The sequence below is a fragment of the Benincasa hispida genome, chromosome 9, assembly GCF_009727055.1.
Source record: "Benincasa hispida cultivar B227 chromosome 9, ASM972705v1, whole genome shotgun sequence".
Classification (NCBI taxonomy): domain Eukaryota; kingdom Viridiplantae; phylum Streptophyta; class Magnoliopsida; order Cucurbitales; family Cucurbitaceae; genus Benincasa; species Benincasa hispida.
The window spans coordinates 56525435-56539170 of NC_052357.1; the positions used below are offsets into that span (position 1 = coordinate 56525435).

The following is a 13736-nucleotide window of genomic DNA, read 5'->3' on the forward strand; positions in this document are numbered from 1 at the left end:
CCCATTCAATTTCTTTATTCCTAAATATTGGTTTGAAGTTTTGGCTCTTTAATTTTCCGTTTCCACTGCTTGAAATCTGAAGCGTAACCCTTTTTTTTTTAATTCTTTTTCGGAGAAAAAAAAATATAATGGGGGCTCCTAAGTTCTTTTTAGTCTAGTTTTTATCTGGACGTTTATATTTTTAAATTTGAAGCTAATTTCAATTGTATATTTTTATCATTGGTTTTAAAATCTTATTTCCATTTAGTACTTATATTTGATGATTTACGTTTCTTTCTTTGATTTTTTTTACTAAATACCTCATTCTAATTAATAATAACATATCTAATTGTTTTAAATGACAAAACTGTTGAAAATATTTTCAAATATAGGAAAGCGTCATTATCTATCAATAATGGATACTTTGATAGATGACTATCAGTATCTATCACTGATAGATAGTCACATTTTACTATAAACTAAGTTGACTCATTTTTCCTATATTTGCAAATAACACTATTAACGTTATATTTATTTACTGATTTCAAATATTTAAGTTAACTATACTTAAATTAGTTTTCCCTAATTATCTATTGCTATTAAATTAATTTAGAATTTCTACATCATAACTGTTTTAAATTAATTGAGGATTGTTATGAGTGATTTTTGGACTAAAGGGTAGAAGCGACATAGCAAAGAAGATTAAGCTATCGAGTCAAGAAAACAATAGTAGACATACAAGCAACCGGAGTAAGACGATGACATGGGCCTAAGGAAAAAGGGCTAGTTTGACTTTGAGCCAAAGAAAGAAAGCCCGATTGGCCTCGACTTCGGCCAAGGATGAAGTCGAGGCCGACCATTTTTTGTTTGGTGAATGGAGCGTACAACGGCCTATTTGAGCCTTTAGAAGAAGATAATTTGGGTCCTAACCTATCATCCAAGGATGAACCTGAGCCGAGCCTCTATATTTGATGAATAGGGCATGCATTTAGCATGTCCTAACCCATTTGGCTTGAGAGTTAACCTAATATGACTAAAAAACTCTTAGATGAATGTCCTAGATCAAGATTTCATTATAAATATATTATTATGACTTTAGAGAGAAACTCTTTACTTGCTACGTAGTTAAATTTTTTTACTTAAGCAACGGAGCATGTGTGGCAAGCACCGCATCGGTGTGTGAATCTTTTCTTCTTGCAAGTCACATTCTTTTCCAAATAACAAATTTATCGTTGTTATCATGTGGAGGTCAAGTGTATTTTCCCTATATGCCCAGATTTTGACATTAATACTTGACAATAAAAGCTAAATACAAGAAATGAATATTTGTAAAAACTTGAGAATAAAACTTTTCACATCATAATTATTTAAAATTAATTTCTTATAGACTATTAAAAAATAACTTGAAATACAAAGATATATAAAAGTAACATTTGAAAATTTAGGGCCAAATCAAGGCCAATCTTACAACTTATGTGTAACTTTATAACGCTCTGAAATTTGGAGAGCAAAAGAATATGTTTGTTTTCTTTTGTTTTCTTTTTTTTTTCTTTTTAATTTTATTTTTTCTTTCCAAGCGGACCCACCGCGGGTCCCACATTTATCCTTTCTTTTGTCGTCTAGCTTATCCCACATGTCATCTCTATTTTTGGAATTACACGTGTCAATTCATGAACGTCCCATATTCCAGTTGGCGTCAGACCACAGTTACTGCAATATCTAGGGCTATTTCCGTAAATTATACTTTACCTTTGACAACGTGGTAGCTTTTTATTTGATTATTTTGTTAAGCGCTCCGAAATGGGTCAGATGTACATAATAATTTCCAAATGATTCTCAATTATAAATGGAAAGAAAAAAAAAAAAAAAGGAAAAATCCATTTCTGAAGCTTTGATATTTTCGTTCTATTTTTTATTTTATTATATATATATATAGTTCTGTGTGCCGTATATTTCCACCTTCTTCTCCAATTAACAAAGCCTAAAAATTTTGGTTACATGAAATAATTGTTGGATGGAGAATTCACAGTCGGCGCCGGAGACCGATTCAGAGCGGCCGAACCTGCCGCCGGGATTCCGGTTCCACCCTACCGATGAGGAGCTGGTGATCCACTATCTGAAGAAGAAGGCTACTTCTCTACCCTTGCCGGTCGCCATCATCGCCGAAGTTGACCTCTACAAGTACGATCCTTGGGAGCTTCCAGGTCGGTTTTTTTCGCCGGAATATTCCATCGCCGGATAATGTTTTTTCGATTCATGCTCAAACTTTTTGTTTTTAATACTAAATTCAAACTCTGTTTCTTTCTTACCTTAGGAATAAAGAATTTTCATGATACCTCCATTCTTTATTAGTAATATGATATGAAATATTCGAGTGGATGGAAGGAGTACGTATTATTGGACCAATAGAAGATTAAAATTAGTGTGATTGTTAAAATCACTAAATAAAATCGATTTATTGTTTAATATTGCACTTTTCATTATAATTATTATATGATTAAACTTATTTTTGAATGATTAAAAGCATATTTATTGCGTTGGACATGAAAATGAGTTATAATTATTTTTTATTTTGTTATGAAAAAAATTCAGCTAAGGCAAGCTATGGGGAGCAAGAATGGTATTTTTTCAGTCCAAGAGATCGGAAGTATCCGAATGGAGCACGACCAAACCGTGCAGCAACATCGGGGTATTGGAAGGCAACCGGAACCGATAAGCCTGTGATAGCTTCGTCGGAAGGAAATCGGAAGGTTGGGGTGAAAAAGGCTTTGGTTTTTTATGGTGGGAAACCACCCAAAGGGATAAAAACCAATTGGATCATGCATGAATATCGCCTCGCCGATAACAAACCCGGCGGCGGAAATAATAATAAGCCACTGGGATTCAATATCGGCGGTAAGAAAAACTCACTGAGGGTACGAATTTAGAACACAAAATTTGAATCTTTGTCAATCTTTATTTTCGTTTATTCAAACTTATGATCTAAAACAATTTTTTTTTTAAAATTTTTTTTAGCTCGATGATTGGGTTTTATGTCGGATTTATAAAAAGATCAACTCGAACAAACCGGGGATGGATCGTGAGCGAGAAGGTTGCGTTGATTATATGGTTGGGTCAATACCATCATCAATACAAATGAATGGATACAACCAACCAATGACGACGACGAACTTTAGTATGTATTCTGAATTAGCCTCTTTATCGCTTCCAATGAAACGGTTGCTGCCACTGCCATCGTGGGAGGATATAGAGTATCAGCCGACCGATGATCAACCATCAAGCAAAAGATTACAGTTCATGAACGGAGGTGGTGGTGGCCGCAACAACTCAATCGCCGCTCTACTCGGCCAGCTACCGTCGCTGCAGCAACCAACAATGCAAGGTTGTATCGTGGGCGATGAGACTTACCGGCCGGCATTCCAACTGCCGGAGACAAATTGGTATTCATAACACACAACTATAAAATTGGAGTGGTGGGTACGTTAGAAAAGAAAAAAAAAATCAGAGATGACATTTTCAAAGTTGATTGCTTACCTAAAATATACAGCTGATTTAATATTTAGGAAATATTCTTAATATTTTGGGGATGTTAATGTTTAGGATAGATTGAAGAAAAATGATAAAAGAAAGAATATCACTGATAATTAAGTTTTGTAAAAAAAAAAGAAAATGATTACAGGACAGGGAATTAAGATAAATTTGTTTTATAAAGCTAATTCTCTGCCAAATTATGGTGTTAAAATTAAATTACCCCTAGATAGGTTTTGTTTTGTGTATATTGGTCATGTCAATAGTGGAAATGGCTATGTAAAGAAAAATGCAAAGATATTCTACTGATTATGTGTAAAGAACTAGGATTGACATAACCCTAATTATTTTTTTTAGGGTTTGGAGATTATATTTGCTTGTATTCATATACCTAGCTTGTTATATATATATAAAGATAAGAAATAATTAATATATATGGTTTGATTTTAATTCTTTATTATATTTAATTATATTTAGTCCATCCGAACATAGTTCATTGGATACAACATCCATGTTATCTTTTGAAAGATTGATGATTTGATTCCATACTCTTATATGATTATGATTGAATTGAGAAAAAAAGAGAAGGATAAATTCATTCTTATTTTTTCTCAGTTGAATTTGATTGGGTATTTTTAATTTATGTTGTAAAAATGGATGAGATAAGTCACTTTTAAATTTTTAATGTCTGGATATTAGGTAGGGGTGATGATGGAGTAGAAAGAATTGAGGATGCATACTTGATATCATTTTTTTGTCTCTAGGGAAAAAATAGAATAAAAAATTTGAATTTGTCATTTATTCTAACCAATTAAATTCAATCCTTATAGATTAGATTGCATTAGGTAGAGTTATTGGATTCTTCTTTTGTTCTTATGCTTAATTTCAATAGTTTACTTAGCTACCAAACAAAACAAAACAATTAATAAAATGAATTAAAAGGTTTCTTAAATGCAATTAAAATTATTACAAGAAGAACAGTAATTATTTGCATTAAAAGGATATCCAATTAATTGGTTAGACAAGAAAAATTTTAATATTCCTCCAATCACTTAAGGGGGAAAAAATTACAGGTACAACACGAAGCTTTATTATTATTTATGATATATGTAATTAATATCGATTAATATAACTTTTTTAAAAAAATATAAAGAAACAATTAAATTAAATTTATATTAATTATTCGCCACTTCGATGAATGAATGGCTGTTTTAAGTGGAGAGAATCATTCCTTTTAGAAGTAACATCTATTATTAAAGTATTTTTAAAAATTTGATGCCAAATGTGTTTGAACCCCCTTTTTTGGCCCACAAAATTTGACTTGTGATCAAGAAATGAAGTGTAAACATTTTTCCTTAGAAAATGAAGTTTAAGCTTTATTATTATTATTTTAATATTCCCCTTAGTGTTGATGAGTCATTATTGGGTTGGAAGTGAAAAGATGTGATTTTAGAATCAAATAATAATTTATTATAAAAATAAAGGGATTCATTTTATTTTTTTTCAAAGTAGTGACAAATTAGAAATTAAAGACTTTTTTTTTTTTTAATGTATTTCTTTGTTGGCTTATTTTGTCAAGTTATGATTTCTATCTTTTGAAGTTTACATTGCTTAAATAGTTCATTTTATCCACCAATCATGGCTTTGAAAGAAATGTAGAAGAGAGATCGGTGTGTTTGACAATTCGAGTTCAAAGTTGCTTTCTTTTCACTTTCACACTTGGCTTTGTCTGGCCTTGGCAAAGCAAGCTTTGATTTTAATCTTCACAAAAAAAATATGATTTTAATAATTGATATTGAAATTTGATATCAATTATGAATTCGTGATAATGTTTGAGAGGAATCAAATAATCGTCCTGCACAATAGAGAAAACCTCGCGTAGTGTGGTACTTTACCATCAACATTCTATTGATCAAGTTGGTGATTGTTTAGAGAGAGCTAGAGACTAGATAATTCATAATGTTTTCAGTGTCCCTCAAAGTTACATTGAAATAGGTTTTCTCATTTTCATTCACTAATTAAATTCTCGAGTCATTAATCAAACCGTTACTAACTGTATGAATAGTGAGATTTATTTCATTAGTGGACCCAAGTACATGTAAAAATTAAACACGTAGGGTGCATTTTGCAATCATAATTGGATTAAGTTGACTTGGTAATAATTGTCAGTAATAATTGTTTGTGATTAGAAAGGAGAGTTTAATTGGGTTGAATTATGGGTATTCTATGCATTTTTAACCTAAAAAGATATGCATTTTTTTAGAATTTTTTCTTTCTTTCTGTTTTTTGTTTTTCTTCCACCTAACTTTTTGTTCCATCATTCTGCACACATAGTTTTTCAAAATTTTAACACTCATTTGAGATGTGAACACAATAAAATATATATTTTACACATTTCTATGTAATTATTGCATTTGATGTAGACAAAATATTATTATTTATTTAATTAACTACCTTATAACATAATTTAACAGTCGTGAAACATATGAGTTGAACATGCACAAAAAGGAACTGTCCTCAATGACTTACTTACATGTTCAAAAAAAAAAAAAAAAATTCTCCAACAATTGACTAAGTTCATGCATACAAAAAAAATATTGTTCATTTGGATAGTCAATCTAGTCAGCCATACCGAGTAGACGCAAACAATACACCCCTTCCTAGATTATGGTTGGACGGTTAAAAAGTAGTAGGTTTTCTAAATGTTTTTCGTAAGTAGGTCCATACGGATGACTCGATGGTTCTGATTATCCACAAACTATCCCTCATTGTCAAATTACAATAAAAGATGACTATTAAATAATATAAACTAACAATTTCAAGTTTGTATTTAAAAAACTTTGTTAGTCGGGTTTTTTGTTTTTGTTCTTTTTTTTAGTATATGATTGATTGAATTGGTTGTTAGACTTAGTCGTTGGAGATGAACAATGAAGTTAGTGGTTGAAGTTGGTTGCTTGAGGTGATCGTCAGGGTTGGCCATCAGAGGTGGTGGTAATTGAAGTTGATTGTTAGATGTGGTGTTCACCAGAGTTGGTCATTTCAAGTGAACATCAATATTGGTCATTAGAGGTGGTTGTCACTGGAGTTATTATTGACAAAGTTATCATCGAAGGTGGTCTTCGACAGAATTATGTTTAGATGTGGTTACTGAAGCCGAGAGTTAGCCGCACGAAGGTGGTCATCGCTGACAATTGTTGAGGGGTGAGTCATTGAAAACATTGGAGGGAGGGAGAGTTGTATTGAGTTGGGGTGAGTTGGTTAAAATAACCAACTCAACTCTACCAACATTTAAATTTGATCGGCCAAACATTGAGTTGATAATTTTTACCAACTCAATCTAATTCATATTGGTGAGCTAAACATCCACGTAGGCATAATTTTTCCTTCATAAAGTCAACTTGCTTGAGCTCTAGGCCCGACCCCATGGGTTGACCTTCATCGACCATATAGTAGTTGACCATCATGGTTTTGTTTGATCTTATGACGAGAAGTGATCTCTTTAGCTATTATGGTTAAGCCTATGGATCAGGCACTATAATCAATCAAGTAAAACATTTCTCTTGAAGTGATCCCCTTTATGGCAAAATACTTAACCATATTTTTCACCCACAACTATAAACCTAAAAAAACCATAAGGTGAAATGGTTCAAATTTAAACATTTTCTTTTTGGTTTTGTTGGTTTAAATAATGACTAATGATGTTGTTTTTAAAAGTTTAAGAGCCTGTTTACTGGTTAAGAGTTTCTTTCCTCTTTTAGGGATTCATCTTTCAAAATTAACTTAAAATTGAACTAGGGTTTGTATAACAAAAATTTTATTTGTTACATTGTGGGGAAATAAAGGTCGGTAATAGGCTATTGTTGACTTTATTGAAAAGTCATAAAAAATAAATGATGACAAATTTTAGAATAGTCCTTCGTATCTTTTTTTTTTTTAATGGTCGAATCAAGGACTGAACAAATTCGAGAACAGTGTCTATGACAACTTTTAGAATCATTTGAAAATCTTTTTTTTTTTTTGTAGGTTTAATTTTTAGTTTTCAAAATTTAGACATGTTTTTTTTTTAAAAAAATATTCTTAAGTCGGTAAATGATAAAAGAAATAAAATTATTAGTAAACAAAGCATGGCAATAAAAGTGGATAAAACTAAAATTGAAATCATAATCAAAGGATCATCTTTTAATAAAAAAAAAAAACTATATTAATATAATATTTAAAAAAGCCAAAAGAGAAACATAGATGAATTAATCAAAATTTGAAGGACTTGAAATAAAAGAATTAGATCCTCTCAATCTTTTGAACCAAAAATAACAAAATCAAAGAGATGGGTGGATGTCATTTTCTTTTGATTTAGACCTTGAGAGATATATTCCATAGACTTTGATGTCACAATAAATTAGCCTTTTTCTCATATATATAAAAGGAATAAAAAATCTCATATATATATCCACCACATTTTTATCAATTAATTAATTGCATATCCTCTTTTCTAAGGAAGCCCTCCAAAACCACTTTTCTAAAACATGATCCAATTGCTGCTTTCTTTTGGAATTAGATATAAACCACCACTATGAAAAATTTTCTATCCCACTCTTGCATATATATGTACATATTGAAATGTGCAAATTTTCATTTATGATTTTTTGGATTTTTTTATTTGTTTTATATATTTCCATACAAATTAGAGTAGTGTTAACAATAAGAAATTTTGGAACTTTTACCTTTTGTTCAATTGATTTTATATTATACACTATAATATAATTTTACTATAGTATTTTGTGGAAGTTGGATAAGAAGTTATATAAAAAATATTATGGTTTATTTTAAACAGGTAGATGGCTATTTTTTTTTTTTTTTAGAAATTGCAATGGGTTAAAAAAAAACATAAGTGTATTTGCAAATATGACAATGGTTATCTAAAATTGCAAATATAACAAAAAAAAAGAGTGACAGGAAAGCTTTTGGATTTTTTTTTTTTTTTTTTTTTTTTACTACTTTATCCTCATTTATGTATCAATTGGTGTGTATCTGATATACTTTATATTTTGGTATATCAGTCAATTCATATATATCATATTTGGTATATCAATCAATTGATATACTTTATTCAAAGAATATCATTTATACAAGTGATATATCATGACTTTAATTGTGTTATAGTCAATGTTTTTTGTTTGATTATGATAAATATTACTTCAACTTTTTTCGTATTGATATAGAGTTATTTTCATTCTATTAGTTCAATTTTGATGTTGATGGTATATAAAAATGCATGAATTTTGTCAATTGATGTATCAAATCTAAATTATATTAGTTAATTTGTTTTATTTTCATTTTTTTTATATGATTCTAATGTTATATAAGTTATATTTAATTTGGTATACCAATTGTATAACAAATATTTCATATTTCGTATATTAACTTATTGGTATACCTGATCTAGAAAGAATTGCTAGTACATCATCTAGCAATTGTATATCAGTACTATTTCAAAATGAATTACTAGTCGATCATCAATTTATCGATATAATGAGTTGAAAATACAATACTAAGTAGTTGGTGTATCAGTAATTTATCAATACCTATTCAAATTTTATTTAAATTGTAACATAGAAGTATCAAGAGAGTATATCAGTAATCACTAAAAATTCATTTATACATTTTTAGAGTATCAATAGTATATCAATGATCTTTAACATGGTGGTTGCGGTTATATGGACTATTTGGAATGAATGAAATAATCGCACATTCAAAGAATGACACAAAAACTCCACCAATTTGTGAGAAGACATATGCTCACCCACAAGTGTCTAGTCACACAAAGACAAGCTCTTCAAAGACTATAATCGAGGCTCTCGTTGCTATTAATCTTCATGCTTTTTGTAATCTTTAATTTTATTGCTTGCTTTTCCAGCTTGTTGGATTGCTTCTATGTACTCTCATTTGTGCTTAATAATATATCCTATAATGGGAGAAGATGAGGTTGCTAAGAATGTGTCCACTTAATGGAGATGTTTGGGTGAACCTATTGACCCTAGTATTTTTTTCAAAAGAAAAAGTAAGTACATCATCATGATCTAAATTCATTTTAAGTATTGTATTGGTGTATCAATAGTATATCAATACTCATTCAAAATTTCATTTCAACCATATATTATTAGTACATTAGTAGTTAGACTAAGTTATTTTTTCAAAATTCATCTAATGTATAAATTAGTTTGTCAATATTGTATCAATGCTCATAAAAAAACTAATTTCAAGTATAACATTAGTGTATCAGTAGTATATCAATATTTCTTCTAAATAAAATTTTAAGTATAATATTGGTGTATTAGTATTATGTCTAACTCATTTTAAGTATAAAACATTGGTAAATGATAAAGTATGATTAAGTATATTATTACTTCTTAAAGATACATTTGTTCAAGTATATCAATTATATACCAACACATATTCAAAATTCAATTTCAAGTGTAATATTGGTGTATCAATAGTTTATCAACTTTCATTCAATATGGATACTAACATAACAAATTGAATCATTATAAGCTGGTTATAATGTAGTACAATAATATTCTATAACAGGCGATTAAGAATTGAAATTAATTCAAATAAACAATAGTAAATGAACAAACACTTCTTGACTAATAAATATAGTTTATGAAAGATAAATTTGGTATATCTGTTATATAACTTATATACTTTATCTTTGATATATTTGATAGCTCTGAAAAAGTGCTATTATTCCTAGCTTAATTCGAGCTCGTTAATGGATTTTATGTATTTATTTCTTTATTTTGTAGATAACAAGCAACCAAGAGGTAGAATCAGGGATTTGAAGCTAATCGGGACTAATTTGAAGCAATTTGGAGTAGATTTGAAGTATCCAAGCTTCAAAGGACGTGAAAAGACCAAAATACCCCCACCATCAACGTCACAATGTCGTGCAACACTTCAACCCAATGTTGTAAGATAGTAGCGTAGCGTTACAACGCTCCTTTAGAGTGTCGTGATGCTATAACATTTGATGGATGGATGAGAAGCGAGCGCGCGAGTGAACGTTGCAACGCTGCCCTGAAATTTTCTATAAACAATTCCTTTTGCTAGGTCAAAAATATGTTGAATTGTATAGAAAAAGGCCCTAAAAATGCTAGAACTCTTCATGGATGCCGAGGAGAGGCCTTGATTTTTTCTTTTTTTTCTATGTATTCAGTATCATAGGTTAGATTTATTCTTTTCCAGATTATGGCTTTGTATCGAATTGTATCCCATTGCTTTGTCTATGAATCAATGAGGTAATTTTCGATTAGTTCTTGGACTAAGTGTTCTTTGTAATTTAATGAGATATGTGTTAAATTTTTCGCTTTAATTAAGAATTGTGTTTTTCTTTAATCTCACATGAATTTGACTTGCTTTTGTGTGTTGGACTGACGACCCTATCATGATTGCATGTCTTTGCTAGTTAACTTCAGGCTCGCACGTATCTTTGTAATCGTCCATGCTTTGATTACCCCTGTAGCCCAAATTAGATGAGCATGCTTAGGTGTATAGGTTAACCTTGAATCTTTGCATCATACATTTAATCTAGATTTAAAGAAATACTTTGAATATTTGAACATGGCTTTCTTGACACTTAATCAACATAGTTGAATCCTTGATTTTCATGCATGTGTTTCTAGTTCTTTATGGCTGCTAAGGACTCAATTGCATCTAGAAGCATGTAGGCTAGTTAGTGCACGGTCTTTCCAGCCTCAACTACGAATTAGGACGCTTGATTTGGTTTGGATTAGTTGATTTTTGGCCTTCTTAGAGATTAATTAGTTTTTATCAAATTAAGTAGCTATGCATTTATAATTCGAATATTAGTCATTTGGCATATAACAATGACTTCATTTACATCGAATAACACTTGATCTGAGAACTAATGAGTCTTTACTATTCCATATATCCCTTGCAATTTACTTTTCTTGCATCTTAATAAATCAAAACAAAAACGTCGTTTTCACTATTTTTCCCGTAGTCAAAATCTAACACAAAAAGAAATTTATTCCTTGCTTCCCTGTGGTTCAACCCCGTACTTACCACTGTTGCTACGTTTTAGTAGTAATAGAAGTAGTTTGGTGTCTGAAAAATTTTTTCTTTTGCTTCGGTTCAAAGTCGAATTAATGATGTCGGTTCCTAATTCGAACAAAAATGGCACCAATTCCGAGGAAGCAAGCCAATTAATGTCTTTTAGTTAAAATTGACTGTTAAACTTTAAAAACAAAAAATATATATACATATTTTCCTTTTTCGTGTCTATTTGTTCTTTTATGGCAGGAAATATTAATAAGTATGGTTTTCCATATGCAGAGCAATGGGAATCACCAGAGGTATGAGAAATTCATGGCCTTAGAGGCCAAATTTCTGAACTAACCTTTGTTGTGCGAGTTTTGGCTAATATGCAGGTTCAAATTTCGCACTGGCCTGATTGTAGATATTATTCTCCTTGGGAGTTGGCTAGCCAAACACCGTTGCCAATGCCATATCAGTCTACCCATGCATGTATATCTTTAGAAGATATAGTTAGGGAACTTTCTAATCGCTCTAATGAGTTTGTGCAAGAATGCCCCTACTATTATCAAGAACCCATCAATTTCTAGCATAATAACCTCTGTTTTGGAACGTGAGGTCAGAGCTGAAATTCAAAATTTGAGTGACCAAATCGCTCAAATTTCTGAATCAGTTAGGAAATTCGAGGAGTCTTGTGAATCACCCTCTAAGGATGTCGAGGCGAGTAGAGGAGATATGAGCATAGATGATCCTGCAGAACCAATAGTCCTTCAAATTTCAGAGCAAGTTAAGGTATTGGATTATTCAAAGTGTGTACATACTAATGATTTTTCTAAGCGCGCAGGAAATCATTTAGAGCCATCTCGCATCTGTGGCACCGAACTCGACCTGGTGATGGAATATGCGTGGACCGATTCTAACGATGATGTTTATCCTCTGCCACAACAAGAACAAGTTAGTGAGGTAAAGTATGAGCATGGGCTTAATTTGTATGGATTTTAGATAAAAGAGTTAGAAGCTCTCAAGCCTCGCCCTGTTCTTTGTACCGATATTCCTCTTATTCTTGAATTTTGCCTACCTTCACCTCACAAGTCATTTAAGTCAGAGTCTTTCTTCTCAGTTGAGTCAGTTTTAGAGTCTTTTATTTTTTCACCATTTTCAAAAATTGAAAATAAAAAATTCGACCTATCTGGTTCTTTTCAAAAGATGGGAGCCCTTATAGCCTTGCTAGCCTATATCGATTCATCCAAGAAAGGACTGGAGAAATACGAGAATTTCTTTCTACCTTGACAGGGGACGGGTCACGTCGAGTAACCAACGTTAAATATTTGCACTTCCTGGAGGTAGCCAGGCTTTAATTTTTAATTTTTTTTATTTTTTACTTTTTCATATATTTTATGTTATTTCCTTTTTAACTTTAGGGAAGATTTTTTTGTATTGTTTTTACTTTAAGATTAAATTTTTTATTAAAAAAATAATTAATTTTGAATTTAGGACACAATGTCCCGATGTTGCAATCACAACGTTGCAATGCTGTGAGACAGAACAGCATTAAAACGCTGCGATGTCTCCCTTTCTTCTTTATCTTCTTCAAATTTTCCCTCAATCCCGAGCCAACTTTCTCACTTTTCCTCAAATTTGTTCACTGTTTCTCACCTTCCACACATTTTTCGCCCATCTATTCACGGTTTTCCCTTGAATCCATTAAAAGTTTTGAGGGTTTTTCATCCATTCAAGATCTAGCAAGTTCCTGGGTTTTTTTTTTTTCTCCAGATTTTGTCGCTCGAAAGGTATGAATCTTTGGCCATTTTTGTTTCTTATTGCTTATTTCTAGTGTATGGCTAAGAAGAAATCTATTTCTACTTGTTTAGTTGCTCGATTCTTGTATGGGTTTGAGACGATATTGAATATTATACGAGTGTGTTAGGTTTTTTCTGCTTGCGAGTTGAAATTTTGGGTAATTTTTGGATTTTGGGGGTAGATCTTGGTGAGTCTTAGAAGAAGGGTGTTGGATATTATCTAGGAACCAATTTTGTGAACCTTTTTTTTTGAAAAAAAAAAACCTATAATGGGTCTTAGAAGGGTACATAGAAATGAAGCTAGCACTAGTGGGCAAGACCCCCTGCCATAATTCAACCATCCTAGGTTTTGGTGAGTTTTAGAATTAGGGTGTTGGA

The 13736-nt window shown here is 31.2% G+C and overlaps 1 protein-coding gene across 1 annotated transcript; it reads left to right on the forward strand.

The window, feature by feature from the left end:
• Positions 1-1839: 1839 nt before the first annotated feature.
• Positions 1840-3877, forward strand: LOC120084646 (NAC transcription factor 56-like). Its single transcript, XM_039040457.1, has 3 exons — positions 1840-2183; positions 2572-2894; positions 2995-3877. Exons 1-3 carry the CDS (start codon positions 1994-1996, stop codon positions 3427-3429), a joined length of 948 nt encoding a protein of 315 aa, XP_038896385.1. The 5' UTR covers positions 1840-1993; the 3' UTR covers positions 3430-3877.
• Positions 3878-13736: the final 9859 nt, after the last annotated feature.